Raw genomic sequence first — 26,927 nt, 5'->3', positions numbered from 1 at the left:
CCCTACAGGTCACCCCTGCAGCTTGCCAGAGTCTGGAGCAATGCCTTCTCAAGCCAGGGAGTCATTACCCAACATATGAGGGATGGCACTAACAATTCACCACAGGTGTAAATTGCAAAAATCACACACTCCCAAATTCTCTATGGCAGTAGTCTTCAATCCTCTTACTTTGTCATTACTGTATTTATCCGAACTTTCATCTCAGATGAACATTAATCCAGACCCAGGATATAAAGCAGATGAGAACTGAGCCATTTAAGATGGGGCTGAGCATGAGGGGCCAGCGCCCCATCCATTTCTTTACCCCGGTGAACCCCGAGGCTCAACAAAGGCTGATGTGGAAGGTTTGCAAACACAGTACGCATTCTTTAATTCTAGTCCTTCTTGATTCAGAATCTGTGTCCATTGGAGCTGACTGGGTTAGACAAAGCAAACTTTCACTTCACAGTTGGTTCCAAATCAGAGCACAGAAATAAACAAAAGCACAGGTGTCAAACATTGCTTTTGACACACTATGTACAAATAATTTTTTAAAACTCTAACCATTGTAGTAAGTTCCGTGACAGTGTCTTCCAGGCCACTGGTTCCAAACTCCAGTGTGTATCAGAGTCACCCGCAGGGCTTGTCAAACCAGAGGTGTCTGGGCCCTACCCTCCAGTCCCAACAGTCTCTGGTTCAGTAGTTCTGGGGCAGGGCCTGAGAATCTGCATTTCTAATAAGTTCCCAGGTGATGCTGATAAACTGGGGGCCACACTTTGGGAACCACTGTCAACCTCCTTTGATTTACTGTATGATCTACACCCAGAACCTTTAAAAACAAAACAACAACAAAAGTCTGTTTCATCCCATTCTGAACTTCTGGCTTTTTACTGAATTAAACTGTTCTTTCTTGTGAGTGGTGGGGCACCTGAAACCCTGAAACATCTCCCCAAGTCAGGTTCAGGAAGGAGTGGGTCGCATCTATGGAGATGAAGGGAATGAGCGGGTGGGGCAAGGGAGGGGAGAGACCCGCACCACTTCGAAAGCATCTGCCTGGACGCTGAAGTTTGGGTTGTTCTGGTAGCTCTGGATCACACAGGACTTGACTCCGTGTCCCCCACACTCGATGAGGACCTGGGGACGATCCACCGAGAGGAGCTGCACCTTCTTCATTTCTCGGACTCCCCAGAAGAGAACCTGAAGAGAGGATGGCAGGGCTGTCACACAAAGGCCCAGGGAGGAGCCAGCAGGTGTGGCTCAGGTGTGGGAAAGTCAGCCGCGCCAGCCTGAGAACCACAGGATGTTCTTCCAGGAAAGGATGGGGCAGCTCCCTGTGGCTCCGTCCGATCAGCTACGTCTCCTTCCCACCCCTCAAGTCCCCTGACACAGTGCAGGCATGATTGCAATGCACCAGTGCCCTTTAGTCCCAAAGAACAACCCAGTCCTTCCAGGCCCCATACCTCCACTTGGTATTTACTCAGCACTGGCCGGATGCTGGCAGGAACAGGGTAGATCTGGGTGACATCGGGTGGGTCGAGGGGAGGGAGGCCTTGCAGCCCAGACGCAGGGACCTACCACACAGATCAAGCGCTGGTTACATGTTGGGAGAGGTAAGGAAAATGAACGCCACCACACAATGACCTCATTGGAAAGACCGTCACTGTTTTATAACCAAAGGAATGTTTCCAGCTTAAAATGTAAATCAAGAGGATGCATTTTGTCACAGTGAATAATCTCTTAATTTACAAATGCATTCGTTCACAAGGGTAATCAACATTTAGTGAGCATTCACAACGTGTCACAAATTAATAGTTTCCTAAGCTTTCAGCGGAGACAGATCCTCATAACCTCATTGTATTTCATTCTTTTCATTTTTTCTTGAAAATTAATTACATAAACACTTATCTAAAGTTTAAAAAGAGCAATAAATTAATTTAAAGACTTCATATTAAAATTTTGGAAAAGCAAGTTTTCAATTCATAATATTTTCTAATATCCTTCATACTTATTCTTTACCCTGTGGGTAATTTAGAAGCAGTCTCCTTAATTTCTGAATCTGTAGAAGTGTTGCGTGATTTACAGAGTGGTCAGAAAAATATACTCTGTAGGATTTGAAACCTCTGAAGCGTTTCAAATGTTATCTGGCATTATTGGAAGCAAAAAATTCTAGTAACACCTTTGCAGATGATTTATTCATTAAAGAATATAAGCAGTAAATATATAGGAATAAACATTTAAAAAATATCTCTGGTATCTAAATGTTTGCAGATATTATAGAAATAGGAAATAAGTAAGCCTATAGACATTAAATAATAACTAAAAAATTATGAGTGGTAAAGTAATGGTTGAATGTTTTGAGTATGTAGGATAAATTCAAGTATTTTACAAATGGCTGAAATCTAATTTTTTTCTGTCATTAAAGTATATATATTCAGTCAAAAAAAAAAATGACAGGGGAATTACAGCCGTAGAATAGAGAAGGGGCTCTGATCAGATTCCAAATCTCTGAGACTTAACTATCCTCCCACTGTGCACTACAAGAGATTGATTTAATCACATAGAGACTAGTCATAATCAGTAAAACAGAAAAAGAAGTCTTTTGAAGGCAGACCTCCAGGAAAAGGTGTTATTTCCTGTGCATTTGGAGTTAACAAAACCGCAAGAGGACAATTGCTATGCTTTATTGAAATCTCACACAAAGGACTTAGAAAGTCTCCTAAGGAAAGGGCCTTTCTCATTTGTGGGCCACCCCACATTACCTTCAAGACCTGGCTCAACACGTACATCTTTCAAGAAGCCACCCCTTATTTGGTCCCGGCCACTGTGGCCATTCTCCTAATCTTCAGTCCTTGGAACACACTGTGTCCTCTCTGGAGACTTAGTGCAGAAACTAGTGGACTGAGCCCAGAAACCAGGCTCTGCTGTGTGACCCTGCATGAGTCCCTTTCCCTCTCTGGACCTCAGATATTGGGCCAGCTGACCCTTCAAGTCCCTCAGGAGCCAGATGTTCTATTAAACATTGCTTTGGAGCAGGAGGTTTTCCTCGCTGGGGGAGTTTGCCTGACTTGGCCAAGAGGAAGCCTTTGTTTACTTCATTATTCTCAGACTCTCAGGTAATGCTCCAAAACCAGTGAGTTCTTGATAAATGTTTATTGGCTGATACACATTAGCTCTGTATGCTCGAAAAAGCCTATTTGCCCATCAAAACCTGTAAAGCACAAACATCACCATTTCTTTTTCACAGACATATTCTAGCTGGCATCGGCAGATGTGGTTCAGTTAATTATAAGAAAGCCCAGAAAAAGAAGACAGCAGTCACTGCGAATGCCAAGTAGGCTCAAGATAATGAAGCTGCAGAAGGAACCAAACCAGATCAAGGAGCTGGGAAAAGGTGAGGTGAACACTGCCTGGCGGCGAGGAGGTGAGCGATCCAGGCTGCAAAACATCACCTCCCTGAGAAAGCTAATTGCTCCTGTGGCTCCAAACGTAAAGCCACAAAAACAGCTGTGATGGTGGCACAGGATGGGATGGTGCCTCTGGATGTGTTTTTTTTTTTTTTTTTGTGGTACGCGGGCCTCTCACTGTTGTGGCCTCTCCCGTTGCGGAGCACAGGCTCCAGACGCGCAGGCTCAGCGGCCATGGCTCACGGGCCCAGCCGCCCCGCGGCATGTGGGATCTTCCCAGACCGGGGCATGACCCCGTGTCCCCTGCATCGGCAGGCGGACTCTCAACCGCTGCGCCACCAGGAAAGCCCTGGATGTGTGTTTAAAAGTACCATACGTGGGCTTCCCTGGTGGTGCAGTGGTTGAGAGTCTGCCTGCCGATGCAGGGGACACGGGGTCATGCCCCGGTCTGGGAAGATCCCACATGCCGCGGGGCGGCTGGGCCCGTGAGCCATGGCCGCTGAACCTGCGCGTCCGGAGCCTGTGCTTCGCAACGGGAGAGGCCACAAGAGTGAGAGGCCAGTGTACCGCAAAAAAAAAAAAAGTACCATACGTTTTCCTCGTCTTGGGGCCTCTGCCTTCAAAAAATTTACAGATTAAGGGAGACCAGCTATAAACAATTGCCTTTATCAAAGCCTAGATTTGGGACTTCCCTGGTGGTCCAGTGGCAAAGAATCCGCCTTACAATGCAGGGGACGTTGGTTTGATCCCTGGTCAGGGAAGAAAGATCCCACATGCCGCGGGGCAACTAAGCCTGCACGCCACAACTACTGAGCTCGTGCACCTCAACTAGAGAAGCGAAACCCACACACCACAACTAGAGAGAAGCCCAGGCACTGCAACGAAGATCCTGCATGCTGCAACTAAGACCCAATGCAGCCAAAAATAAAAATAAATAAATAAATAAATCCTTTTAAAAAGCCTGGATTAAATAGAAAAAGAGGCAAAGTGACGTAGGATGGAAGAGGAGAAAACATTTGACTGAGGTGGGGGAGGGGAAGATGCCTGGAGGAGGCAACTCTTGTCCTGAACTGTGAGGATGATCAGTTTCCTAAATAGGTAAATAGAGTGCAGGGGGTGGAGTCGGCAGAGCAGGGAGATATTTTGAAATAGGGTGACAGCATGGCCAAAAGCAGAGGAGCACATCTGTGCGGTGAGGTCTGAGAATTCAGAATAGTCTGCTATAAAGAGGCCACAGTATGTGCAGAGTAATTGTGCTGAAATGTGAGCCTGAAAAGGCAGTTTGAAGACAAATTAATTTGGGGAGAGCTTAAATGCTAAGCTATGGAAATCTGATATTCTCCTATGGGCTAGATTTTCTTTTCATGAAATATTAAGAGTTACCATGCAAAAAAGAGAATATTTGTACTCACAAACATTTGGGAAATGCTAAATTTCAAAAAAGAAAGAAATTTCAGAAGTTTCTTTATAGCTGACTTCTCAGAGTTTTTACTATGGTAACAGGCATTTCAAAGTCCCAAGAGGGACATAATATGAAGAATTTCCAAACTTTGGTTTTTTTGTGTTTTTTTTTTGCGGTACGTGGGCCTCTCACGGTTGTGGCCTCTCCCGCTGCAGAGCACAGGCTCCGGACGCACAGGCTCAGCGGTCATGGCTCACGGGCCCAGCCGCTCCACGGCATGTGGGATCCTCCCGGACCAGGGCACGACCCCGTGTCCCCTGCATCGGCAGGTGGACTCTCAACCACTGCGCCACCAGGGAAGCCCCCAAACTTTGTTTTTACTGTATTTAGAGGGACTCATGTTCCAAAGATACAGATTTTGGGAAATGCTCCTGGAGATAAGAAACAGACAGCCACTGATGATGTCTAAAGAGGAGAGTGGTATTATGGTGGACTTGTGTTCTGGAAGGAATGCAGAGGATGAAGCAAACAAGGAAGAGGAGGCAGCTAGGAGACCAGGAAAGAGGCCAGTGGGACAATCCTGATGAGAACGAGGGTCTACGGGAACAAGCGACAGTCACCGGGCTGGAACGATTGGCTTGCTCATGGATACAAACCCAGAGTGAAGAATTACAGCTGAGTGTGAATTCTCAAGGCAGAGAGTCTAGGAGAACAGAGGGACAGTGGGCCAGGACTGGGAAAACAGGGTCAGCTAGCTGGGTAGAGGAGGAAAATGGAGGTAAGGAATTCAGTCTGGGGCACTGAAGAACCCTGGTACTACACCCTTCTTCTGAGACAGGGAAGCCTTTCAGTAATGGAGACAGACGGGCTGAAGGTAAACCACCCACAGGCGGAAACTGAGAGCCGCTGATGACAAATGAAGGCGTTTTCCAGCTCCTGCCTTCCCGGAGTGTAGGAGATCCACATGCTGAGAAAGTGGCGTTGATGATCAAATTAATTTTTGCACACGTAATCAACTGAGAGGAAGTCCTAATGAAACCCTAATGAATTGTGTCTCTTAGGTTGCTTGCCTCTGACACCCCACTGTCAGGAAGCAGCCGTATCTCGAACCAGTCTGCCCAGCTCATTGTGGAGGGAGGGCGGGAGAATCAGAGGTGGGGACTGGGAGAAAGCCAGGACCTCAGAGGGCCTGTTGGGATCAGCTGGTCCAGCCCCTCATTGATGGATCAGGGGACTCCCTTCAGGAAGCTTCATGCAATGAAAAGAGCAGTTGACTGAATCCCATCCAGTTAACCCGGAGCCTCAGCTTTCTGACGTGTAAAATGAAAGCATTGTACTCAAGCTGGTTTTCCCAAATCAGTCATTCTTCGACCACTTCTACCACCTGTGTTATTATCTAGTAAACATTTTCATTAGCTGTAATTTCATTTTTAGAAAGGAAACTTCAAGTTGCTAAGTAAAACAGGTACCACTGGCCATCAATGGAAAGTAACTTTAAAAAGAAAACCAACGAAAACAAAATAATGTTATTGGAATATGTCACGTGTAGCATTTCTTAAAATTTCTTTTCACTAAGTTTGGAGGGGCCAGCGTTCCAAGAAGCAGACTTTGAGAAATGTTCTTGTAGATAACACTGATGTTACTTTAGAGGCATTGAAGCTGCAGCCTATGCTTTCTGAAAAAGAAAGGCTGCAGGTTAAGCAACGTGTTATACACAGATGGGCGTGAAACTTTCTTCTAAAATTACTTAGAAGGATCCAAAAAGGCAAAATTCCATTTACAACAATATGGATGGGCCTTGAGGGCATTACACTAAGTGAGATAAGTCAAAGAGAAAGACAATACTGTATGATCTCAGTTATATATGGAATCTAGAAATAGAAAACAAACAGAAACAGAGAGTAGATTGGTGGCTGCCAGGGGTAGGGAGGTGGGGAAAGTGGGTGAAGGTGGTCAAAGGGTACAAACTTCCAGTTAGAAGATGAATAAATTCTGGGGATCTAATGCATAGCATGGTGACTACAGGTACAATACTGTATTGTACACTTAAAAGTTGCTATGAAAGTAGATCTTAAAAGTTCTCACACCACACACACACACACACGCACAAGGTTAACTATGTGAGGTGATGGATGTGTTCATTAACCTTACTGTGGTAATCATTTTGCAATATATACTTATATCAAATTATCATGTTGCCCACCTTAAACTTACACAACGTTATATGTCAATTATATCTCAATAAACGTGAGGAAAAAAGGGCGACACTCCCTGGACATTGATTCACTGTGATTTAATGTTCTACCTGGTTTCAACCTAAGATTTTGACAACCTAAGATTTTGACTCATTGACCACCTAAAATCACCTGGACTCTCAATTAAGGAAAGACTGGACCAGCTGATTTTGAAGAGCCCTTTCAGTTCTGACAGTCCATGTTTCTGTGCAACACACATCCATCTGGTGAGAGCTGGTTCTATTAGACTCTCACTTGGTTGATCATCCTGGAATCTTAGAAGCTAAGATTTGTAGACAAAGATTTCACTAGTCCTTCTCTCCTCCCCTCCTAGACTACAAGCATCATAGAGCTGGAGCTGACGCCTGTGATCTTGCTACTCTGTCCCTTTAAGAGCTCATCCAGCTTCAGTTCCCCTGAGAGAGGTTGCTCTTTCTCCAAGGCAGCCGCTCCAGCCTTAAAAAGTTCTTCCTCAAGTGGAACAAAAACCAGACGACAGTCAAAGGCTGATTGGGTGCACTTCAGAATTCATCTCTGTAGTCATATGCAGCTCCCAGGCTGCACACCTGGGCACTTTGGATTTGAGTACAAGTGTGTCTAACCCCGTAGCTAGCTGTTCCCGTCCTCTAATGCTCTTCAGCCTCTTCAGCTCTCAGGGGAATCTGTATACTGGATTCTAGGCTCTGACCTGCCATATCCAGCAAGCCATTACCGTTCTATCCAGCTCAATTTCTTCACCTGAATAAATAGATAGGACTAGATATTTTGCTTTAATATTCCATGGCATAATAATATTAATAATAATAAAATAGGTAGCATTTGTTGAGTGTTGATTCCACGCCAGGCACTTTAGGCAGGTTAATTATCATCTCCATTTTGCAGGTCAAACAGAGAGAGATAAAGTAGCTTACCCACAGTCGCACACCAGTAAGTGGTGGGAATGAGATCCATATTCATGGGATCCAACTCCAGCACCTTCCCTCTTACTCATTTGGTACGTCTTGGGAATGTTTGTCTTCTAGTTTCTCTACTAGAGATTTTTTAAAATTGGGATTTCTGGAAAATGTGCTTTCCTAGAGAGGGATTGATCTGACCCAAAGGGTAAGTGCCACCTGCCCTCAGTGAGTGGGATGGTCAGGGAGAGAAACCTCTCTGATACAGGCCCACCTGGTCACTTCTTTCCAGGTCACCATTCTGTCCTATTTGGTCCTTGACTGGACAGCCAGACTTGAGAGGCTCAGCTTCCCTCCCTAAGTATCCTGCCTTTGCTTTCTGAAAAAGTCCTCCTAGACATATGTTCATAAATTCCCCGATGTCTTAGTGGGACAGACTAAGAACTCGATGTCTTTGGGAAACTTTGTGATACAGTGTAAGGAGCAGAAGGCTTTAAAGGTCTAAGTTCAGCTCTCAGCTCAACCACCAACTAGCAGCATGACAAGGTAAGTCATTCAATTACATTAATCCTTCAGTTTACTATCTGCAAAATGGGAATCATAATCCCTACCTCAATAGGATTGAGGGAGGTTTCAGTGTGATGAGAGGTATGTGAGGCAGCAAACACAACACAGGGCACATGGGAGTGTCCACGAACGTTTGCTCCCTTCCCCTTTTACATCCTCCTGTGGTCTGTATGGAGCTCAGGGTCTGACACATAGGGCTGCTCAAGCATTGCTGGTCAAATCCATATGGACCTTTCATCCTGGGACTCTGACTTGTAGCATACAGGCTCTGGGAATAACCCGTCACCTGAGTTCTTAAATGGCATCTCCCAGATCCCCAGAAGGAGCCGTCTCCAGACACAGGACAGCAGGGAGGGACCAGGCATAATGTGATGGACATACACTTCCCATGAGGCTGCTTCTCTGGCCAGGTAGACTACATAGACGGCTAGTGCAGATATCACTTCTGGTTCACTTACCTGCAGCAGTTCAAATACAGCAAGGAGGTCCCCTCCAGAAAGGTTCCCGCAAAAGATGGGGTGGTAACACAGCCTGGGGGGCTTATAGTCCTGGTCAGCGAGCTTCACAACAGGAGCAGCCACGGTGGCACCCAAATATTCTGGCTTCCCCTAGGGCAGAAAAGAAATGAATTTTTGTCGCTCATGGTCATCTACCTGGTTCTGATCTGCGTCAGTGTGATTTTGTAATTAATCTTCACAAAACTGTCAGCCTCAGTGTCTCCCTCCTGCTACTATCTCACTCTCTTCTTCTGCTAAGCCCCTCTCACCTCTTCCCACAGCCTTGGGGAGCAGCAGAATCCATCTGGGCTCTCAGGGAAAACCCTAAGAGGGTCATCTTAGGGGCCTCCTGGCTCAAGGCAATCTTAGGAGTTATCCCTTTCCTCAGTGTATTGAGTTCAGTGGAATAAAGTAAAAATAATCACCCAGGGTAGACTTGAAGGGGAAAAGGAGAAATAAGGTGGCACCAAATATTCCAAAAGATCTCCAGAGCAGGGAACCATTGTGGCTGGGAACACAAGTTTGGAGTCCAGGCAAACGTGAGTTGGAGTTCCCAAATCTATTGCTTTGGAGATCTATGGTCTTGGGCCAGTTACTCAACTTTTTTTTTTTTTTTGCAGTACGCGGGCCTCTCACTGTTGTGGCCTCTCCCATTGCGGAGCACAGGCTCTGGACGCGCAGGCTCAGCGGCCATGGCTCACGGGCCTAGCCGCTCCGCGGCATGTGGGATCTTCCCGGACCAGGGCACGAACCCGTGTCCCCTGCATCGGCAGGCGGACTCTCAACCACTGCGCCACCAGGGAAGCCCTCTAAGAACTATTTGATGGGGTCACCTCCTGCCTCTTCCTCATCCCTGCTCCCAGGACCTCAGTCCACATTCCCCCAACGAGCAGCATGGGGCTGGAGCGTGGGGCTGCTTTGCTATTTATTTCAAGAACTGCTGTATCCCCTGGCACAGGGCAGGCACTCATTACATATTTATTGAGTGAAAACTCTTGGATAAATGACCTCCAAGTCCAAGGGCAGTGCCCACATTTTCTTTGGCTGAGGCTGGGTTTTAGTACCTGCACTACTTAATTGCCTTTGGACTCACAAACAAGCATTTGCATTCCCGGCTGTAGAAGGAAGCTTGGTTGAGGTGGAAATGGGTTTATCTCAGTCACACTTAAAAACTAACAAAGCAGGGCTTCCCTGGTGGCGCAGTGGTTAAGAACCTGCCTGACAACGTGGGGGACACGGGTTTGAGCCCTGGTCCGGGAAGATCCCACATGCCAGGGAGCAACTAAGCCCGTGTGCCACAGCTACTGAGCCCGCGCTCTAGAGCCCGCAAGCCGTAAGTACTGAAGCCCTCGCGCCTAGAGCCGTGCTCCGCAACAAGAGAAGCCACCGCAATGAGAAGCACGCGCACCGCAACGAAGAGTAGCCCTCGCTCGCCGCAACTAGAGAAAGCCTGCGTGCAACAAAGAAGACCCAACGCAGCCAAAAATTAATTAATTAATTAATTAATTAAATTAAAAAAAAAACCCTCCAGTAAGCTTTTGAATCTGCTGTTTCAGGACACGGACATCTTTGGAGAGAAACAGGTTTGGCTAATATCATAACAGAAATGAGACAGAGCTGAATGCATTGTTTCAGGGCTTGGAAGCAACAACCAAAGGAGAAAAAAAAAAAAAAGGCCCAGTTACAAATGCTGAATCAGTGACAATATATCCATTCCTTCCAACCAGGCGAAATCAGTAAAGACCTTCTATTTTCAAAAGGCATGGACATTTTTATAAGCAGCAATAAGGTATAGAACTAGCTGGGGGCTGGGTATAATAATTATATTCCTGAAGAGGTATATGTGGACTGAACTTTTGTGAAGCAGATTCTATTTAAATTGCAACCCAAAGGGATATCTAAGCAAAAAACCCTTTAGTAAAGCAAATGATCATCATCCATGTCACAGATTCTGTAGATCAGTGTTTCCCAGGTGAGGACTGCCTCTGGGCATAGTTACAGGCTGGTTAAATAAAGGAAGTTAGTTGAACAGGGAGTTTTTAGCAAAAGGCACAGTTAGTGCAGCCCTGGGACACTCACCACTGCGTCACTGTCATACAGCTCCACCACCACTAACGGCGGGGATCCTGCCAGTTCCTTCAGGTCTCCGTGCAGCACCAGGTCATTGAACAGCAGCATCTGGTTCCAGGTCGGGGAGAGGGTCTGGGAAATGACCTGGAAGTTGGGGCCAAAAGAAAAGCAAAACATCACTCGACTGGGTTGGAGGGGGCTCCGTGAAGGGTAGAGAGGACACATTCTCATCACCATTGCTCACTTATTCAACATTCAAGCAACGACGGAAACTGATGTGCTCCTGAGTATCAGATGCTAGGGATGCAGATTCCCTTCCCTGGAGGAGCTTATATAAGCTTCATGAGTAGAACTCCCACCTGATTACCACCCTACTTGCAAGCATAATTCCAATTCAATCCTCACAGCAGTGCTGTGATGATAACACCAGCTACCCTTTATTGAGCATGTACTGTGTACAGGCTGTGGTACTGCACATACACTGTCTTGCTGAAACTTCCCAACAATTCTGGGAGGTAGAAATGTAAACCAAGGCTCACTTGCCCAGAGCCGGCACATGGCAGAACTGGGATTCAACCCAGGTCATCTGGCACCAAAGTCCAGGCTGCTAACTTCAACCATCCTCACCAAGTAGATGCTCATATTATCTCCATTTTATGAAAGGGCAAACAGAATGGGGAAGATCTAGTGATTCTTCACTGTGAACAAAGAAAATTTTGTCATCAAATACTCGAAAGTGGATTTTCAATCTAATATTCCTTACATGGAATTCTACTGTTTTGTGGATATTTATTTGACTGCATTGAACTGACCAGGGTCTTCAAATTAACCTTCACCATTTTGCATGACATCATTCTTTCTTCCACAGCAAACTGTGACATTTGAAGTTGGCTGCACCCATTATGCAGATGGAGAAACCAAAGGACAAAGAAGGACCACAACCTGCATAACTGGTTCAGAACCATGAGTGGCTCACCTAGGAGTGACTCAGAGTCCCCTGCCAGGTGGTACCTTCAGAAGGTAGAGTGTAATGAGCTTGCATCCTCTATTTAATTGGATGTTTGGAAACATGCCAGTTTCATAGAGCTAAAGGCTAAGGTTGCTTGCAGGATAGGTGCCTGTACCTAGGCAGAAACTGCCGCATTCACATGTGAGGCCAGTCCTGGAAAGAGGCCACAGTCACAGTCTCCTGTGCAGGCAAATGGGTGATTTCTCAGGTTAACACAGACTGCACAGCTCCTGCTGGGTCCTGAGGAAATTTCCACACCACCTCTGCACTCCACTCTTACCTCTCACCATTCTCTCCAGGAGGGATTGGAGAGAGATCTAGCCTGAACTAACTACTGCTTAGATTCCAAAGCCCAAATAAAACTGTCATCTCAGAGCTTTACATCAAGAGCCATTTCTAGTCATGGCATTAAATCATTTGCACTGTGGTTGTGAAAGAATATTTGTATCGCTCTTTTTTATGAGTCATAAAATATGCATTCCACAATTTCCTTCCTTCCTTGCTTTTTGCCTTTAGAGTATTTTATGCCTCAGACACAGTGAGGTTTTGAACATAACGTTTCAGAGAAAATCTTAATTTTTTGGACAGGAAGAGAATGGCTTCAACCAACCTATGAACAGCAGTTAAGGCACTGCAATGCAAAGTTCCCCTGTGTCGGTGACTGACATCACAAAGAACTATGTGTTTTTATGTTGCTTTTGAAAATAGAAATGTGATCTTTTTTGCAACCTGTACCCAACAGTGTGACACCAAAGCAATTTATGATTCTCACAGCATCTTTCCTACAGAAATATTCTGATGGCTTCCTTGGCACTTTGGGCTATAACTGCCACTTGATAAGATTCCAGAGGCCAGCATTCATTCTTTCATTCATCATATATTTATTCCTTCAAAGTGCTAGGCTCAGTATTAGGCACTAACACAGCATCCTCTGCTTAGCAGGTATTCAGTAGCTACTTGCATGACTAAATGAGTGGATTTTGGCCTGTCCCATGATTAAAAGGACAATGTGGCCACCTTCGAGAAGTACTGAAAGGTTCACGCAAACAAAATACATTGTCCCACTTCTCTGCCAAGGTGAGTACAGCTCACCTCATTTCCTCGGGGCTTCCTTAAGGAGTTGTGCTTTATAAACCTGTTCGGTGACATTGTTGGAGAGACTATGGTAACACTTAAATTCAACGCTTTTAAGAAGTGAGATACCATGGATGGAGCGTGGCTTTAGAATCAGAGACCCCCTGTAATGGAACCCTAGTGCCACCACCTGCCTATGTCCAGCTTGGGCAGATGATTTAACCTCTCTGATCCTTAGTCTTACTCATTTCAGTGGGGTTAGTACCCACCTTGTAAAGTTGTTATGACCACTGTCTAAGATAAAGCTTTTTAAGTGCCTGGCATACAGTAGGTGCTCAGTAAGTGCTTTTCGTCCGCCCCCCTCCACCCCAGCCACACTCATTTACAAATGAGTAAACATTTACTGAATACCTACCACGTGCCAGCGTTGGTCACCAGGGTAACTCGTATCTAACAAGAGACCACTGGTGTCCTCAGGACTCGGCGTCAGTCTGACTGCTTGAAATCTCAGCTTCCATGCCCCCCACCCCCTAAGACCCCCTGTCCCTCTCTGCTAAGCCTCCCTCTTACCACACGGTCCTTCCCCCTTTCTATCCCCAAAACCTTTCTCTTTGGGAGCTGTGTCTCCCTTTCCCTTTATCCTATCACCACAAGATTTCCAAGTTCCACGTCCTCAGTGGCATCTGGAATAGCTGGATTCCCCTCCTGAAAGATTTCGTACCATTAAGTCACTTATAAAGGATTGGCTGCAGGACCCTCCCTTCAGAGATAGTTCTCCTTGAGCAACACGTGGTCCATTCAGAGACGTGCTACCAGGTGTACGGTGGACCAGCTCAGCTATGACTGCAGGGCCCCCAGGCTCAGCGTTCCCCACCTTGAAGAATGCACGAGTGGGGCATGTCACACACAGATCAGTCCCACCGAGGCAGCACACACTGAAACAGGAGAGAGAAACCAGAACCCTTTCTTACCAAAACGGAAGCAGAGTGGTTAAGCAAAACAACTTTGGAATTGGACCAACCTGGGTATCCATCTTGGCTCTACCATCTTCTAAATAAAGAGTCTCCGAGCCGTACCTTCCTCATCTGCAGAATGAGGACACTAATAATACCCACTTTGGGGTTGCAGTTAGACGTAACCAAAAACACATATAAAATGCTTAGCATCATGCCTGTCACAGAGGGAGTTTTTAAATAAATGACAGCTATTATTATTAGCAAAAATTAGGTACTTGGTTCAAAAGTATGGAGGCAAAGTCCAGGGTTCAACAGAACTTGTTTTCCCTTTCAAACGATTATTTGATAAACAAATGTCATCTCTTCCTTTGAGATATGCATCTAAATCAAATGAATATACTGTATGGAGATGCAAAATAGGAAAACTACATAGCAGGAAGGGAGCTCACTCAAACCCCCTACCCCACCCAGAGCCCTGAGATCACCTCTGAGGGCTTGGAACTCCACAGCTGTGCAGGCAGAGGAGGCCTCCAGGGATTCCGCCTGCCGCCCCCCCCCCCCTCCCCGCCCCCCCCCCCCCCCCGCCTCTTTTTTTAACCACACTGTGTGGCATGCAGGATCTTCGTTCTGCGACCAGGGCTCAAACCTGTGCCCTCTGAACTGGAAGCTCGAAGTCTTAACCACTGGAGCGCCAGGCAAGTCCCAGGGATCCCCCTTTTGAGAATCCCCTTTGTTTTTGGTGGGAAGCCTCAATGGCAATAATAACGCAGTCACACAGGAGCTGTTATAAACAAGGCACTGTACTGAGTGTCTCACCCTCTGGGAGGCATATACAATATCACCATCCCTATTTTACAGATGAAGAAATTGAGGACAAAGAGGATTTTGCTGTCACACAGCCAATAAATGGAAGGGCTCAGACCTGAACCCAGGCACTGCGGCTCTAGAGTCTATTAACCACCGCGCTATGTACTACCTCTGAAAACACAGGGAGGAGAAAGGAGTCTGAAGTCTTCTCGTTCTCATGCTCAGTCACCTTCCCTCTGATGTCTCTCCCGACTTCCGTCCCAGGCAGAGCTAACGCCTCTCTCCCTGTGGCCCCTGGAGGTTCAGTACTATGGGGTTTATCACAGTGTGGCTGATTCGTCTGCACAGAGCACTGCCGAGCGCCACTGCACCGTGCACTGTGCAGGAGTGGAGCCCGGAAGATGGCGGCGTGGGAAGACGCGGGGTCAGCGTCTCCACACAACTAGGGCGCCTGCCGGCCGCTGGTGGGAGACTCTGACCCCCAAGGAGACAGGAGGGACCCCAGAGTGAACCGGTAGGACGGAGGGGGACCGAGGGCGGAGAAGTGGCGGCCAGACAAGATCGGCGCCCCTGAGGCCGGGGAGACCAGGAGACGCAGGTGGGAGGGGCTCTCCGGGAGAACAGGGCGAGGAGCAGAGGGCCTGGGGAGCCTCCTGAGCTCCCAAGCTGGTTCTCCCGGCTCCAAGGCCCCTCCAGGCTGCGTGGGTCCTTGGGAGCATGGCGGGGAGGGGAGATCAGGAGACGCAGGCGGGAGAGGGGTCCTGGGGAGCAGCGGGAAAAGAGTGGAGGGCGATGGCCCCACCCACTCGGGCCCAGGGAGCCTGCTGAGCTCCCAGGCCGGTCCCCTGCCCCCTGAGGCCAGGGTCGGGGGCACAGCTGGGCCCCTTCTATTCCTCCAGCGTAAGCCCCACTCCCCACAGGCCCCAGGGCCTTTCCGGCCCTGTGCGTCCTGAGCATTGGCCCCGCCCACCACCCAAACCTCGCCCTTGCTTAGGCCCCGCCCTCCACAAAACTCCCTTTTTTTTTTTTTGGCGGTACGCGGGTCTCTCACTGTTGTGGCCTCTCTTGTTGCAGAGCACAGGCTCCAGACGCGTAGGCTCAGCGGCCATGGTTCACAGGCCTAGCCGCTCCGCGGCATGTGGGATCTTCCCGGACCGGGGCACGAACCCGCCTTCCCTGCATAGGCAGGCGGACTCTCGACCACTGCGCCACCAGGGAAGCCCAAACCCCACCCCCCTTTTTTTTTCCTTTTCCCTCCTCTTTTTTTACTATTGTAGTACTGATGTACCTTCCAGTTGCTGATTCATCTATAATTTTACATTCTTTCTAACATATCTGTTAGTTTCCTAACAATAACAAAGTATTTTTACTTTGTTATTGTTCTCTTTTTTTTGAATTTTTGAATTTCTTTTATTTATTTTTTTATATAGCAGGTTCTTATTAGTTATCTGCTTTATACATATTAGTGTATACATGTCAATCCCAATCTCCCAGTTCATCACACACACACACCCCACCACTTTCCCCACTTGATGTCCATATGTTTGTTCTCTACATCTGTGTCTCTATTTCTGCCCTGCAGACCAGTTCATCTGTACCATTTTTCTGTTCCACATATATGCATTAATATACGATATATGTTTTTCTCTTTCTGACTTACTTCACTCTGTATGACAGACTCTAGATCCATCCATGTCTCTACAAATGACCCAATTTCGTTCCTTTTTATGGCTGAGTAATATTCCATTGTATATATGTACCACATCTTCTTTATCCATTCATCTGTCATTGGGCATTTAGGTTGCTTCCATGACCTGGCTATTGTAAATAGTGCTGCAATGAACATTGGGGTGCATGTGTCTTTTTGAATTATGGTTTTCTCTGGGTATATGCCCAGTAGTGGGATTGCTGGGTCATATGGTAATTCTATTTTTTGTTTTTTAAGAAACCTCCATACTGTTCTCCATAGTGGCTGTATCAGTTTACATTCCCACCAACAGTGTAAGAGGGTGCCCTTTTCTCCACACCCTCTCCAGCATTTGTTGTTTGTAGATTTTCTGATGATGCCCATTCTAACTGGTGTGGGGTGATACCTCATTGTAGTTTTGATTTGTCTAATAATTAGTGATGTTTAGCAGCTTTTCATTTGCTTCTTGGCCATCTATCTGTATGTCTTCTTTGGAGAAATGTCTATTTAGGTCTTCTGCCCATTTTTGGATTGGGTTGTTTCTTTAATATTGAGCTTCATGAGCTGTTTGTATATTTTGGAGATTAATCCTTTGTCTGCTGATTCATTTGCAAATATTTTCTCCCATTCTGAGGGTTGTCTTTTCATCTTGTTTATGGTTTCCTTTGCTGTGCAAAAGCATTGAAGTTTCATTAGGTCCCATTTGTTTATTTTTGTTTTCATTTCCATTACTCTACGAGGTGGATCAAAAAAGATCTTGTGGTGATTTATGTCAAAGAGTGTTCTTCCTGTGTTTTCCTCTAAGAGTTTTATAGTGTACAGTTTTACATTTAGGTTTCTAATCCATGTTGAGTTTATCTTTGTGTATGGTGTTAGGGAGTGTTCAAATTTCATTCTTTTACATGTAGCTGTCCAGTTTTCCCAGCACCACTTATTACAGAGACTGTTTTTTCTCCATTGTATATCCTTGCCTCCTTTGTCATAGATTAGTTGACCATAGGTGCATGGGTTTATCTCTGGGCTTTTTATCCTGTTCCATTGATCTATATTTGTGTTTTTGTCCCAGTACCATATTGTCTTGATTACTGTAGATTTATAGTATAGTCTGAAGTCAGGGAGTCTGATTCCTCCAGCTCTGTTTTTTTCCCTCAAGACTGCTTTGGCTATTCGGGGTCCTTTGTGTCTCCATACAAATTTTAAGATTTTTTGTTCTAGCTCTAAAAAATGCCGCCATTGGTAATTTGATAGGGATTGCATTGAATCTGTAGATTGCTTTGGGTAGTATAGTCATTTTCATAATATTGATTCTTCCTATCCAAGAACGTGGTATATCTCTCCATCTGTTGGTATCATCTTTAAGTTTTTTCATCAGTGTCTTATAATTTTCTGCATACAGATCTTTTGTCTCCCTAGGTAGGTTTATTCCTAGGTATTTTATTCCTTTTGTTGCAAGGGTAAATAAGAGTGTTTCCTTAATTTCTCTTTCAGATTTTTCATCATTAGTGTATAGGAATGCAAGAGATTTCTGTGCATTAATTTTGTATCCTGCAACTTTATCAAATTCATTGATTAGCTCTAGTAGTTTTCTGGTGGCATCTTTAGGATTCTCTATGTATAGTATCATGTCATCTGCAAACAGTGACAGTTTTATTTCTCCTTTTCCAATTTGGATTGCTTTTATTTCTTTTTCTTCTCTGACTGCTGTGACTAGGACTTCCAAAACTATGTTGAATAAGAGTGGTGAGAGTGGACATCCTTGTCTTGTTCCTGATCTTAGAGGACATGCTTTCAGTTTTTCACCATTGAGAATGATGTTGGCTGTGGGTTTGTCATATATGGCCTTTATTATGTTGAGGTAGGTTCCCTCTTTGTGCACTTTCTGGAGAGTTTTTATCATAAGTGGGTGTTGAATTTTGTCGAAAGCTTTTTCTGCATCTATTGAGATGATCACATGGTGTTTATTCCTTAATTTGTTAATGTGGTGTATCACATTGATTTGTGTATATTGCAGAATCCTGGCATCCCTGGGATAAGTCCCAGTTGATCACGGTGTATGATCCTTTTAATGTGTAGTTGGATTCTGATTGCTAGTGTTTGGTTGAGGATTTTGCATCTATATTCATCAGTGATATTGGTCTGTAATTTTCTTTTTTTGTAGTATCTTTGTCTGGTTTTGGTATCAGGGTGATGGTGGCCTCATAGAATGAGTTTGGGAGTGTTTCTTCCTCTGCAATTTTTGGAAGAGTTTGAGAAGGATGGGTGTTAGCGTTTCTCTACATGTTTGATAGAATTCACCTGTGAAGCCATCTGGTCCTGGACTTTTGTTTGTTGGAAGATTTTTTTTTTTTTTTGCCCTACACAGGCCTCTCACTGTCGTGGCCTCTCCCATTGAGGAGCACAGGCTCCGGACGCGCAGGTTCAGCGGCCATGGCTTACGGGCCCAGCCGCTCCGCGGCATGTGGGATCTTGTCGGAAGATTTTTAATCACAGTTTCAACTTCACTACTTGTGATTGGTCTGTTCATATTTTCTGTTTCTTCCTGGTTGAGTCTTGGAAGACTATACCTTTCTAAGAATTTGTCCATTTCTTCCAGGTTGTCTATTTTATTGGCATAGAGTTGCTTGTTGTAGTCTCTTATGATGCTTTGTATTTCTGCAGTGTCTGTTGTAACTTCTCCTTTTTCATTTCTAATTTTATTGATTTGAGTCCTCTCCCTCTTTTTCTTGATGAGTTTGGCTAAAGGTTTATCAATTTTGTTTATCTTCTCAAAGAACCAGCTTTTAGTTTTATTGATCTTTGCTATTGTTTTCTTTGTTTCTATTTCATTTATTTCTGCTCTGATCTTTATGATTTCTTTCCTTCTACTAACTTTGGGTTTTGTTTGTTCTTCTTTCTCTAGTTCTTTAAGGTGTAAGGTTAGATTGTTTATTTGAGATGTTTGTTGTTTCTTGAGGTAGGCTTGTATTGCTATAAACTTCCCTCTTAGAACTACTTTTGCTGCGTCCCATAGATTTTGGATTGTCATGTTTTCGTTGTCATTTGTCTCTAGGTATTTTTTGATTTCCTCTTTGATTTCTTCATTGATCTCTTGGTTATTTAGTAACGTATTTTTTAGCCTCCATGTCTTTGGGTTCTTTATGTTTTTTTTCCCTGTAATTGATTTCTAATCTCATAGCGTTGTGGTCAGAAAAGATGCTTGATATGATTTCAATTTTCTTAAATTTACTGAGGCTTGATCTGTGACCCAAGATGTGATCTATCCTGGAGAATTTTCCATGTGCACTTGAGAAGAAAGTACAATCTGCTGTTTTTGGAGGGAATATCCTATAAATATCAATTAAATCTATCTGGTCTATTGTGTCATTTAAAGCTTGTGTTTCCTTATTAACTTTCTGTTTAGGTGATCTGTCCATTGGTGTAAGTGAGGTGTTAAAGTCCCCCACTATTATTGTGTTACTGTCAATTTCCTCTTTTATAGCTGTTAGCAGTTGTCTTATGTATTGAGGTGCTCCTATGTTGAGTGCATATATAATTGTTATATCTTCTTGGATTGATCCCTCGATCATTATGTAGTGTCCTTTCTTGTCTCTTGTAACATTCTTTTTTTTAAAGTCTATTTTATCTGATATGAGTATTGCTACTCCAGTTTTTTTTTTATAAATTTATTCATTTATTTATTTATTTTTGGCTGCGTTGGGTCTTTGTTGCTGCGCGCGGGCTTTCTCTAGTTGCAGCCAGCGGGGGCTACTCTTCGTTGTGGTGCGCAGGCTTCTCATTGCAGTGGCTTCTCATTTTTCAGAGCACGGGCTCTAGGCACGTGGGCTTCAGTAGTTGTGGTTCATGGGCTCAGTAGATGTGGCTCGCAGGCTCTAGAGCGCAGGCTCAGTAGTTGTGGCGCACGGGCTTAGTTGCTCCATAGCATGTGGGATCTTCCCGGACCAGGGGTTGAACCCATGTCCCCTGCATTGGCAGGCGGATTCCCAACCACTGTACCACCAGGGAGGTCCCATACTCCAGCTTTTTTTGATTTCCATTTGCATGGAATATCTTTTTCCATCCCCTCACTTTCAGTCTGTATGTATCCCTAGGTCTGAAGTGGGTCTCTTGTAGACAGCATATATATAGGTCTTGTTTTTTTATCCATTCAGCGAGGCTGTGTCTTTTGGTTGGAGCATTTAATCCATTCACGTTTAAGGTAATTATCAATAGGTATGTTCCTATTATCATTTTCTTAATTGTTATGGGTTTGTTTTTGTAGGCCCTTTTCTTCTCTTGTGTTTCCTACTTCGAGAAGTTCCTTTGGCATTTGTTGTAGAGCTGGTTTGGTGGTGCTGAAGTCTCTTAGCTTTTGCTAGTCTGTAAAGCTTTTGATTTCTCCATTGAATCTGAATGAGATCCATGCCAGATAGAGTCATCTTGGTTGTAGGTCCTTCCCTTTCATCACTTTAAATATGTCATGCCACTCCCTTGTGCCTTGTAGAGTTTCTGCTGAGAAATCAGCTGTTAACCTTATGGGAGTTCCCTTGTATGTTATTTGTCATTTTTCCCTTGTTGCTTTCAATAATTTTTCTTTGTCTTTAATTTTTGCCAGTTTGATTACTATGTGTCTTGGCATGTTTCTCCTTGGGTTTATCCTGCCTGGGACTCTCTGTGCTCCCTGGACTTGGGTGGCTATTTCCTTTCCCATGTTAGGGAAGTTTTTGACTATAATCTCTTCAAATATTTTCTCAGGTCCTTTCTCTCTCTCTTCTCCTTCTGGGACTCCTATAATGCAAATGTTGTTGCGTTTAATGTTGTCCCAGAGGTCTCTTAGGCTGTCTTCATTTCTTTTCATTCTTTTTTCTTTATTCTGTTCCATGGCAGTGAATTCCACCTTTCTGTCTTCCAGGTCACTTACCCATTCTTCTGCCTCAGTTATTCTGCTATTGATACCTTCTAGTGTATTTTTCATTTCAGTTATTGTATTGTTCGTCTCTGTTTGTTCGTTCTTTAATTCTTCTTCTAGGTCTTTGTTAAACATTTCTTGCATCTTCTCGATCTTTGCCTCCATTCTTCTTCTGAGGTCCTGGATCATCTTCACTATCATTATTCTGAATTCTTTTTCTGGAAGGTTGCCTATCTCCACTTCATTTAGTTGATTTTCTGGGGTTTTATCTTGTTCCTTCAACTGGTACATAGTCCTCTGCCTTTTCATCTTGTCTATCTTTCTGTGAATGTGGTTTTTGTTCCACAGGCTGCAGGACTGTAGTTCTTCTTGCTTCTGCTGTCTGCCCTCTGGTGGATAAGGCTATCTAAGAGGCTTGTGCAGGTTTCCTGATGGGAGGGACTGGTGGTGGATAGAGCTGGGTGTTGCTCTGGTGCACAGAGCTCAGTAAAACTTTAATCTGCTTGTCTGCTGATGGGTGGGCTGGGTTCCCTCCCTGCTGATTGTTTGTCCTGAGGGGACCCAGCACTGGAGCCTACCCAGCTCTTTGGTGGGGCTAATGGCAGACTCTGGGAGGGCTCATGACAAGGAGTACTTCCCAGAACTTCTACTGCCAGTGCCCTTGTCCTCACGGTGAGACACAGCCACCCCCGGCCTCTGCAGGAGACCCTCCAACACTAGCAGGTAGGTCTGGTTCAGTCTCCTGTGGGGTCACTGCTCCTTCCCCTGGGTCCCGATGCACACACTACTTTGTGTGTGCCCTCCAAGAGTGTAGTCTCTGTTTCTCCCAGTCCTGTCAAAGTCGCAATAAAATCCCACTAGCCTTCAAAGTCTGATTCTCTAGGAATTCCTCCTCCCATTGCCCGACCCCCAGGTTGGAAAGCCTGACATGGGGCTCAGAACCTTCACTCCAGTGGGTGGACTTCTGTGTTCTAAGTGTTCTCCAGTTTGTGAGTCACCCACCGAGCAGTTATGCGATTTGATTTTATTGTGGTTGTGCCCCTCCTACTCTCACTGCAGCTTCTCCTTTGTCTTTGGAATGTGGGGTATCTTTCTTGGTGAGTTCCAGTGTCTTCCTGTTGATGATTGTTCAGCAGTTAGTTGTGATTCCAGTGTTCTTGCAAGAGGGAGTGAGCGCATGTCCTTCTACTCTGCCATCTTGAACCAATCTCTCTCCTTTTTTTTTTTTGCCACCCCACCTGGCTTGCGGGATCTTGATTTGCGAGCCCGGGGTCAGGCGGAAACTCCTGTGGTGGGAGCTCTGAGTCCAAACCACTGGACTCACAGAGAACCTCAGACCCCAGGGAATATTCATTGGAGTGAGGTCTCACTGAGTTCCTCATCTCAGCAAAAAGTCCCAGCTCTACCCAATAGCCTACAAATTCCAGTGCTGGAAGCCTCAGGCCAAATAACCAGTAAAATAGGAACACAATCCGACTCATTAAAAAAAAATATATATATATATGTCACAGATGAAGGAGCAAGGTAAAAACCTAATAAATGTTTTTATTAAGACCAAATAAATGAAGAGGAAATCAGCAATCTACCTGAAAAAGAATTCAGAGTAATGATAGTAAAGATGATCCAGAATCTCAGAAATAGAATGGAATCATGGATTGAGAAAATACAAGAAATGTTTAACAAAGATCTAGAAGAACTAAAGAACAAACAGAGATGAAAAACACAATAACTGAAATGAAAAATACACTAGAAGGAATCAATAACAAAATAACGGAGGCAGAAGAACGAATAAGTGAGCTGGAAGACAAAATGGTGGAAATAACTGCCAAGGAGCAGAATAAAGAAAAAAGAATAAAAAGAAGACAATCTCAGAGACCTCTGGGACAACACTAAACACACCAACATTTGAATTATAGGGGTCCCAGAGAAGAAGATAAAAAGAAAGGGTCTGAGAAAATATTTGAAGGGATTATAGTGGGAAAATTCCCTAACATGGGAAAGGAAATAGTCACCCAAGTCCAGGAAGCACAGAGACTCCCATACAGGATAAACACACCAAGACACATATTAATCAAACTAAAAAAAATTAAATTCAAAGAAAAAATATAAAAACAGCAAGGGAAAAACAAAAAATAACATACAAAGGAATCCCCATAAGGTTATCAGCTGATTTTTCAGTGGAAGCTCTGCAGGCCAGAAAGGAGTGGCAGGATATACTTAAAGTAATGAAAGAGAAAGACCTCCAACCAAGATTACTCTACCCAGCAAGGATCTCATTCAGATTCAATGGAGAAGTCAAAAGCTTTTCAGACAAACAAAAGCTAAGAGAATTCAGCACCACCAAACCAGCTTTACAACAAATGCTAAAGAAACTTCTCTAAGCGGGATACACAAGAGACGAAAAAGACCCACAAAAACAAACCCAAAACAATTAAGAAAATGGTAATAGGAATGTACATATTGATAATAACCTTGAATGTAAATGGATTAAATGCCCCAACCAAAAGACCCAGACTAGCTGAATGGATACAAAAACAAGACCCATATATATGCTGTCTACAAGAGACCCACTTCAGACCTAGGGATACATATATACTGAAAGTGAAGGGATGGAAAAAGATATTCCATGCAAATGGAAAACAAAAGAAAGCTGGAGTAGTAATACTCATATCAGATAAAATAGACTTTAAAATAAAGACTGTTACAAGAGATAAGGAGGGACACTACATAATGATCAAAGGATGAATCCAAGAAGAAGATATAACAATTATAAATGTTTATGCACCCAACATAGGAGCACCTCAATACATAAGGCAAATGCTAACAACCATGAAAGGAGAAATCGACAGTAACACAATAATAGTAGGGGACTTTAACACCCCACTTACACCAATGGACAGATCATCCAAACAGAAAATTAATAAGGAAACACAAGCTTTAAATGACACAATAGACCAGATAGATCTAATTGATATTTATAGAACATTCTACCCAAAAGTGGCAGAATACACTTTCTTCTCAAGTGCACATGGAACATTCTCCAGGACAGATCACATCTTGGGTCACAATCAAGCCTTGGAAAAATTAAGAAAATTGAAATCATATCAAGCGTCTTTTCTGACCACAATGCTATGAGATTGGAAATCAACTACAGGAAAATAATTGTAAAAAACACAAATACATGGAGGCTAAACAGTGTGCTACTAAATAACCAAGAGATCACTGAAGAAATCAAAGAAGAAATTTAAAAAATACATAGAAACAAATGACAATGAAAACACAACAACCCAAAACCTATGGGATGCAGCAAAAGCAGTTCTAAGAGGGAAGTTTATTGCAATACAATCTCACCTCAAGAAACAAGAAAAATCTCAAATCAACAATCTAAACCTACACTTAAAACAACTAGAGAAAGAGAAGAAGACCCAGTCAGTAGAAGGAAAGAAATCATAAATATCAGAGCAGAAATAAATGAAATAGAAACGAAGAAAATAATAACAAAGATCAATAAAATTAAAAGGTGGTTCTTTGAGAAGATAAACAAAATTGATAAACCCTTAGCCAGACTCATCCAGAAAAAAAGGGAGAGGATGCAAATCAATAAAATTAGAAATGAAAAAGGAGTAATCACAACTGACACTGCAGAAATACAAAGGATTATAAGAGACGACTACAAACAACTATATGACAATAAAATGGACAACCACGAAGAAATGGACAAATTCTTGGAAATGTACAATTTTGAAAGACTGAACCAGGAAGAATTAGAAAATATAAACAGACCTATCCAAGTGATGAAATTGAAACCGTAATTAAAAATTTTCCAAGGAACAAAAGTCCAGGACCAGATGGCTTCACAGGTGAATTCTATCAAACATTTAGAGAAGAGCTAACACCCATCCTTCTCAAACTCTTCCAAAAAATTGCAGAGGGAGAAACATTCCCAAATTCATTCTATGAAGCCACCATCATCCTGATACCAAAACCAGAAAAAGGTATTACAAAAAAAGAAAATTATAGGGGCTTCCCTGGTGGCGCAGTGGTTGAGAGTCCGCCTGCCGATGCAGGGGACACGGGTTCGTGCCCCGGTCCGGGAAGATCCCACATGCCATGGAGTGGCTAGGCCTGTGAGCCATGGCCACTGAGCCTGCGTGTCTGGAGCCTGTGCTTCACAACGGGAGAGGTCACAACAGTGAGAGACCCGCATACCACAAAACAAAAAAAAAGAAAATTATAGACCAATATCACTGATGAACATAGATGCAAAAATCCTGAACAAAATACTAGCAAACAGAATCCAGCAGCACATTAAAAGGATCATACACCATGATCAAGTGGGACTTATCCCAGGGATGCAAGGATTCTCCAATATACACAAATCAATCAATGTGATACACCACATTAACAAATTAAGGAATAAAAACCATATGATCATCTCTATAGATGCAGAAAAAGCTTTTGACAAAATTCAACACTGATTTATGATAATAACTCTCCAGAAAATGGGCATAGAGGGAACCTACCTCAACATAATAAAGGCCATATATGACAAACCCACAGCAAGCATCATACTCAATGTTGAAAAACTGAAAGCATTTACACCAGGATCAGGAACAAGACAAGGATGTCCACTCTCACCAGTCTTATTCAACGTAGTTTTGGAAGTCCTAGCCATGGCAATCAGAGAAGAAAAAGAAATAAAAGGAATACAAATTGGAAAAGAAGAAGTAAACCTGTCACTATTTGCCAATGACATGATACTCTACATAGGAAAAACTAAAGAGGCCACCAGAAAACTACTAGAGCTAATCAATGAATTTTGTAAGGTTGCAGATACAAAATTAATGCACAGAAATCTCTGGCATTCTTATACACCAACAATGAAAAATCAGAAAGAGAAACTAAGGAAACAGTCCCATTTACCACTGCAACAAAAAGAATAAAATACCTAGAAATAAACCTGCCTAAGGAGGCAAAAGACTTGTACTTAGAATACTATAAAACACTGATGGGGGCTTCCCTGGTGGCGCAGTGGTTGAGAGTCCGCCTGCCGATGCAGGGGACACGGGTTTGTGCCTTGGTCCGGGAAGATCCCACATGCCGCAGAGCGGCTGGGCCTGTGAGCCATGGCCGCTGGGCCTGCGCGTCCGGAGCCTGTGCTCCGCAACGGGAGAGGCCACAGCAGTGGGAGGCCCGCGTACTGCAAAAAAAAACAAAACAAACAAACAAAAAAAACACTGATGAAAGAAATCAAAGATGATATAAACAGATAGAGAAATATACCATGTTCTTGGATTGGAAGAATCAATATTGTGAAAATGACTATACTACCCAAAGCAATCTACAGATTCATTGCAATCCCTATCAAACTACCAATGGCATTCTTCACAGAATTAGAACAAAAAATCTTACAATTCGTATGGAAGCACAAAAGAACCTGAATAGCCAAAGCAATCTTGAGAA

General features: G+C 44.0%; 1 protein-coding gene across 1 annotated transcript in view; it reads right to left on the bottom strand.

Moving 5' to 3' along the window:
- FER1L6 (fer-1 like family member 6) overlaps positions 1-26,927 on the bottom strand; it is a 128,780-nt gene that overhangs the window by 44,032 nt on the left and 57,821 nt on the right. Inside the window, exons 20-23 of the mRNA XM_007456067.1 lie at positions 11,056-11,190; positions 8,938-9,087; positions 1,440-1,550; positions 1,015-1,176 (exon numbers count right to left, since the gene is read on the bottom strand). Coding sequence (XP_007456129.1) covers positions 1,015-1,176; positions 1,440-1,550; positions 8,938-9,087; positions 11,056-11,190 — 558 coding nt within the window. The remainder of the gene's footprint in view (positions 1-1,014; positions 1,177-1,439; positions 1,551-8,937; positions 9,088-11,055; positions 11,191-26,927) is intronic.

Source organism: Lipotes vexillifer, unplaced genomic scaffold, assembly GCF_000442215.2.
Source record: "Lipotes vexillifer unplaced genomic scaffold, Lipotes_vexillifer_v1.1 scaffold84, whole genome shotgun sequence".
Classification (NCBI taxonomy): Eukaryota; Metazoa; Chordata; class Mammalia; order Artiodactyla; family Lipotidae; genus Lipotes; species Lipotes vexillifer.
This window is presented reverse-complemented; position numbering and strand designations above follow the sequence as displayed.